Genomic DNA, 7,297 nt, shown 5'->3' with positions numbered 1-7,297 from the left:
AGCAGCAACAGATGTTTGAATAATTAACTTTATTAGTTATATAAATAATATAATAAACAAAAAATTGTTTATTATATAATTTTCATCAGGTATCAAGGGCATCTGCAGTACAAATAAAGTGGAATATAGGAAAACAAGCAAACAGAAATAATGAATCAAATGTGAGGGGGGACCGAATTAGCTTAACACAACAGTCATATTATATTGAAGTTCTAACACTACATTAAAAAATAAACAAAAAAAAAAAAATATTACTTGCAACAAGAAGTGTTAAGGAGTGCTTTAATCCAGAAAGGGAATAAAATGTAACCCAGTAGATCTGTTGAGATTGGAGCAATGTTGCACAGCTTCACAGCTCTTTATATAAGGAAACATGTAGAAATTCAGTCTTTTTTCCAGGAAGAAAACAAAATGATCTGGTCTTGTAAAACACTATAATCTTTAAACAGAAAAGAGAATAATTCTTTGGAAAAAAGACTAGTCTTAGATAAAAGAAGTTTTCCTTATGGAAAATACTACACTACCCTAGCTCAGCATATCAGATTACATTTATACCTTCGAGGGAGATAATGCTACTCCATAATTAACACTGGTTGTGGCAGTTATTTTTTATTTTATATTTAAAAATTAAAACTCCAGTACAATTACTATGCTGCTCTATGATAACACACAGTTTCATCTTCACACTATTTAATTCTTTCTACAATATCTGCTTGTGCCAGCATTCCAATTTATTTATACTGAAGATGCCCTTAATAATAAACAATTTCATCCCATAACTTATTCATTATTTATTATTTTCATGATAAATACAGGTTTTGCTCTCTACCAATCTTAGAAAAAAATTATTACATTACAACATCGCCAACAGCAGCTTTCACAGGAACATTTAAATTAAGCAAAGTACACACTGTTTCTTTATACCTCTGTAGAGTACTTTCATTTTCTCCTTCATTATGAAGGTTGCTAACACCTTCTTCATACTCTTGGACCTCTTTCAATGAGGTGATATCATTCTGTGAACAATCTTCAGGTATTTGTGAAAGATATGATGGTATATTATGAATCTTGTCATGATCATCTTTCTAAACATTAGAAAAAAAGAAATTTAAATACAAATCTCACACAAAAATCAATGCCGCTTTTGTTAAAATTAACATAATCTATTATGAGAACTCCTCACCATCTAAGCTCCCAAAATTTTGTTTATGCCCATGAAATAAAAAATACAAATTTACTGCTGTACTTACAATATGTAAAACATATGACTGAAGAAAAGGATATAATGTTAAGCTTTATTTTTAGACTAACTAAAATCAAGTTCACTGATTTATATTTTACTCATCAATTTTTGAGCTAATGCTTCTAAATATATAATCAGCTTTTCTACTAATGATTATCATAATTTGAAAAGATCTGGTAGATTTATCCAAACTTTTTAAGAAAGATGATGACTGATGACAATAGTCATCTTATGTGCAAGAGTGGTTTTGTGCAAGTTAATATAATATTAATGAATAATATGGCGTTGGTGTAGATGACGGTGATGGAGAGTTGTAGAGTAGGTGCCCTCCCTTGATGAGTCCTGGACTCCTTGGTGTCATGAAATAATAATAATTGAGCAGATCTCATAAATAGTTTATCATGAAAGTTCCAGCATGTGAAATATGAACATAAAGAAATTAACAATAAAATCATGAAACAGCAAAACAACCTATTGCAAAAAATTCCAAGAGGTCCCATGGAGGAAATCAGTGAAACCATGATTTATAAAAACTTCAATCAGAAGACAGGACTGACTGTCACTAATCTGGCAAGCCTTCATAGAAAACTGAAGGCTAGACTACTACACAACAGATGAAATATATCTAAAGTTTAAATGCAAGTTGCAAATACATTAATGTTTGTAATATTTATCTCAACTTGAATATGCTTCAGAAGGCAGGATGTGCAGGGTTTACTAAACCCTAGATGCAACTTACTATAAAGGGAAGAAAACTGAATAAATAGCATAACAAAAGATGAAAACTATAAGTATACAACAGTGAGAAGCCAAATCTCATCTATTTAATAGTAATAAATAAGACCTTATTTACTACTGTGTATAAAGTTATAATGACATTGATCTAATAACCGAGAATGAACATCAGTTACAAGAATTAACAAAGTTCCTAAGACACTTGATGACTACAGATTAGAGATCAGCAGTCACAAATCAAAAACAATGTCATCAGACAATAAGCCTATGAATATTCAGTTAATGATGAAAAATTGGAAAAAGTAGAAAGATTCACCTACTTGGGAAGCATACAACATAGAGATGGCTGGTCTAAACATGACATTAAAGCACACGTTACTAAAGTAACTGTTGTCCTTCAGAAGTTACAATGACTTTGGAAGGACAATAAAATACATCTAACTACAAGACTACCTCATCAATACCCTAGTTAACTGTCTTACTATATGAATGTGAGAGTTGGACATTGCTAAACGAAGATGAGAAAAGATTATTGGCCTTCAAGATGAAGTGCTACAGAAGACTTTTGAAGATACCATATGTGGCATACATAACAAATGACAAAGTTAGAAGGAAAATCTGCTCCATTGCTGGAACACAAGAAAATATCATCACTAAAATACATCAGAAATAGCTCCAGTGGCTAGATCATACATCTAAATCAGTTTTTTTTTTTTTTTTTTTAATCTGATAATTAAAAAACACAGAGGATGGCCTGAATAGATATTAGAAAATGGACTAATTTTTCATTCTCCACTTTGTTAAGGAGATCCCAAAACAGAAACACATGGAGAGAGAGAGAGAGTATTAGGACTGTCACCTTCATTGTGCCCCAATACTTCTTCACTGTGTAAACTAAACTACTACAAATAAACAGTCAAAGAAAACATAAAAAATATCAATTGTTATTTTATAACTAAGTAGACAAATGAGGTTTGCCTTTTGCAACTTGAACAATTTTTGAAGCATCAAGAACTACGAGGATATGTCCTTCAATAAAAAAAACTGCTCATGAGATCATGAGTGACTAAAAAGAGCACTCCTTCAAGTGAATGAAATGGATTGCCAGAATTATTTGTGAATGCCCTGACAGCAAATGAGTTTAAGGAGCAATATGACAGGTTTTGTGTGTGTACAAAAGTCCAGACTCCATGGAGATACCGATTATGGTAATAATAACATAAAGACTAACATAGAAATGACAAACAATACCACATCTATAAAATACACTTCCCAAATACATAAACTATAAATTATTAACATCTGACTCAATCCACTAAATTAACTTGCTGAGATAACTTGCAAACCAATCATCAGGAGAAACATACAATGCACATTTCAATCTTCCATGTGTGGTTATACTTCATAACCACATAAGGAATTTAAAACAGTCATCCCGAACAGTATTTAAAATTGTTCCAGATGACTATCTTACAAAATAGGCACTTGCAGAGCTTTGTATTCCTCTTTTCATTCTGGAGATGACAAAGCATTAAAACAATGTCATCTCTGGAATGAAAAGAGGAATACAAAGCTCTACAAGTGCCATCATAGCTTAGTTTGAAAGACATGAAGCAAATCTCTTAATTTTTTTGTTTTTTTTTCCCAATTCACAATTTCTTTATTTTTGAGATGCTCAAGACTCCTCTTTTTTTTGCTAATTTATTCTACAATTTCTAATTTTATTTTTTTACAGGTTATTCTCCTTTTGTTCAATGCTCCTGATAACCTTCACACCGCTAATTGTGAATTGGTCCCAAACTTTTTCTTTCGACATTAGAAAAGCAACATTTAATCTCCTAAGAAAAATCTTGAATGGTGGTTATCTTTACTTTTATCATTCAATTTCATTTCTTATATGCATTTTCCTTTAAATATCTAAGGGTGTGTTGAGGGGGACTGGTGAGCAAGGATTATGAAATTCAGAAAACAGAAATGCTCTTTAAATGCTGTTATGCATTCATTTGTGATCATTTAAACATGCAATAATCTATATGTTCATTGGGCATCCACAGATGACATATGGTCACTCCACACACACACACACACACACCATCTATCCATCTCATTGATCGTCTACCCCAGGGTTTCTCAAACTGAGTTCCGCAGAACACTAGTGTTCCACAGAAGGTGAACTAAGCATTTTTCACGAATAAATATTTAATAGTAGAAATATATTGAAGAGAATACTATTCATGAATATGTCGAAAAGCTCAGACCCAGAATGCCAATAACATCTGTGTATCATTAATTTTCACACATCGAAACCTTACAACATTTGGGAAAGGGAATACCGCTGTTTATGACAGGTCATAAAAATTGCCTGCAAGTGGATTATAACAATGGGTCTCAAAACTGAACGAAATAACATCTAAGTTGCAAATATCAGTGACCAATCAGCAAGGAAGTATAAAGAAAATTTTTCCACTGAAATTGAAGATCAAGATAGTCTGTATCCGGTTCTCAAATCAATTAATACTGAACACTTTCTTCGCAAGTTCGTATTGCAATGTGTAAGTGCTTGTTCTGAAACCGAAGTGCCGTGATTTTTTAGGAATACGAATTTAAATTCTAATATGAATAAGAGACAAGAGGGGTGCTTAAGGGTCAAAGCTGTATAACTGAGAGGAGACCTCCACATAGCCTTTAAAGGAATGTGGAGAACCGACCAGGGCTTCTTAGCTAATGTCCAATCCTCACCTTCTCGTGGTACACCCTGTTGGGTATCTACTTGGATACTGAACGAACGAGGATGGGCTGGCAATTTGGGATTTAGCCGACCAAATTGTATTCTTATTGGTTAAACAAAAATAAAAAATGATGGTACGACATGACAAAATTTCATGCCAGCTGGGGCGTCGCCCAGTTAAACAAGGCCACCATTGTTTTCGCCAGGGAACCAGGGAGAACAGTGAAAAGTCAGCTACTGGAACAAATCTGAAAACAAACCCTAACTCAACATCACCAGAGTTAAAGATCGGTACTATCAATATAAGAAGCCTGAATGGCAAAGAAATGAAGCTAGCTGAGGAATTAGATAAGTACCACATCGACATAATAGGGGTGACTAAAAGAAAAAAGACAAAAACTGGTGAGATCTTTCTGAGCAATAAATGCAAAATGCTATATTCAGGCAATGACAATCAAGGAAAAGAAGGAGTAGTCATAGTATTCAACACAAAATACAAGGCTAATCTTCTTGAATGACAGTCAGTCTCAAGTAGAGTGATGTGGGCAAATATGAGAATGGGGAACTGGACAATGCGACTTATTTGTGCCTATGGTCCCACAGAAGGTTCTACTAAGGTGGAGGTGGAGGAATTTTTTGATGTTTTAGAAAAAGCAACTGACACAATGAAAAAGGAAAAGTTGGTCCTTGTTGGGAATCTAAATAGCAGAGCAGGAAATGATTGTCAGACATACAAAAATATTTTGGGAAAATTTGGAGAAAAGAGCAAAGCTAATAATAATGGCAAATACCTGTTGGATTTCTGCTCAGGACATGGACTGGTTATTACTAACACCATGTTCTAACATAAAAATGCGCACAAATTCACATGGAGAGAAGAGGCAAGGAATAAGAAAAGTCTCATTGACTATGTTATTGTCGATAGTGATGTTTTCTCCCTGGTGCAGTACACCAGAGTGTATAGAAGATTTCAAATTGGAAGTGATCACTATTTAGTCTTGAGCATGATAAAATTGGATTTCATATTGAAAAGAATAACATGTAAGAAAGTTTAATTTAAGGGATATTACATCCCATATAGTTTCTTAGCCGAATAAGAAACTCAAAGAGTTTCATGCCGAATATAGTAGAAACTATATATATAAAGTTCGGCGATTCCAAGCGTAAGCAAATACCTCGATACTGCAGCACTGATCCCAAAGGGTAGTGCAAGCCGGGGCAACTCGTGGTAGAAGTGGAGCAAGCTCCGATCACTATTCTTGATATTTGCCCATAATGTGAACTTAGCTCCTAGGAACTGTATTTTTGTTCACATTATGAGAGAAGGTTAGTACCCAGACCGGTTTCGACCTTTATTGAGGTCTCATCAGTGAGTAGCCAGACCTAGTTAATATCAAGTTTGTAGCGAACAGAACTTGTACCCCTTCTACGAGTATTGCTGTGAGGTGCTCTAATAAATTATTAGATATGTGAAGAGCCAAAGGCTTCGCCGAATTGAAGCCTTTGGCTCTTCACATATCTAATAATTTATTAGAGCACCTCACAGCAATACTCGTAGAAGGGGTACAAGTTCTGTTCGCTACAAACTTGATATTAACTAGGTCTGGCTACTCACTGATGAGACCTCAATAAAGGTCGAAACCGGTCTGGGTACTAACCTTCTCTCATAATGTGAACAAAAATACAGTTCCTAGGAGCTAAGTTCACATTATGGGCAAATATCAAGAATAGTGATCGGAGCTTGCTCCACTTCTACCACGAGTTGCCCCAGCTTGCACTACCCTTTGGGATCAGTGCTGCAGTATCGAGGTATTTGCTTACGCTTGGAATCGCCGAACTTTATATATATAGTTTCTACTATATTCGGCATGAAACTCTTTGAGTTTCTTATTCGGCTAAGAAACTATATGGGATGTAATATCCCTTAAATTAAACAAGTTATATGTCGCTGAATTGAAGCCTTTGGCTCTTCACATATCTAATAACATGTAAGAAAGTTTTAAAGCGAATAAAAGTTGAGAAGCTCTCAGATGTGAACTGTAGACTAAAATACACAAAGATTATTGAAGAAAAAATGAAAGAGTTTGAGAACAGGAATCAAACCTTGGAGATTCAGTGGCAAACTCTGAAGAAAACATTGATTGATTCTGCCAGAGATGCTAGTGGTGAGGTTGTCTGCAAGGATAAAAAAAAATCAAAACTCCCTGGTGGACACAAGAAGTTAAAGAGGCAGTGAAGGAAAAGAAGAATGCATATCAAAAGTTCCTGTCAAATAAGTCAGCTTGTGCTCTTAGAGAATACAGAGACAAATGCAAGAATGCTAAAGATTGTGTAAAACTAGCAAAACAAAAGTCATGGGAGGACTTTGGCAAGAATATAGAAAATAAATATCAAGAAGGTGGCAAAATATTCTGGAGGTTGTTGAAGAAGCTTAGGAATGGAGGAAAGAGTGCTGTAAAAGGAGTTAGAGATGATAAAGGTGACATGAAAATGGGAGAAAAAGATATCCTTGAAGTATGGAGTAATTACTTCAAAAAACTGCTAAATGAAACAAGCAGTGATGACAGCACAGTGGTAAAAAACACTCAACA

At 34.4% G+C, this 7,297-nt stretch overlaps 1 protein-coding gene across 1 annotated transcript in view; it reads right to left on the bottom strand.

The window, feature by feature from the left end:
- Window positions 1–776: 776 nt before the first annotated feature.
- Window positions 777–7,297, bottom strand: part of mRpS35 (mitochondrial ribosomal protein S35) — a 107,174-nt gene continuing 100,653 nt past the window's right edge. Inside the window, exon 8 of the mRNA XM_090399169.1 lies at window positions 777–1,085. Coding sequence (XP_090255295.1) covers window positions 849–1,085 — 237 coding nt within the window. The 3' untranslated portion in view covers window positions 777–848. The remainder of the gene's footprint in view (window positions 1,086–7,297) is intronic.

Source organism: Typopeltis vanoorti, chromosome 10 (assembly GCF_054136105.1).
Source record: "Typopeltis vanoorti isolate ZY-2024b chromosome 10, IOZ_Tvanoo_1.0, whole genome shotgun sequence".
NCBI classification, from domain to species: domain Eukaryota; kingdom Metazoa; phylum Arthropoda; class Arachnida; order Uropygi; family Thelyphonidae; genus Typopeltis; species Typopeltis vanoorti.
This window is presented reverse-complemented; position numbering and strand designations above follow the sequence as displayed.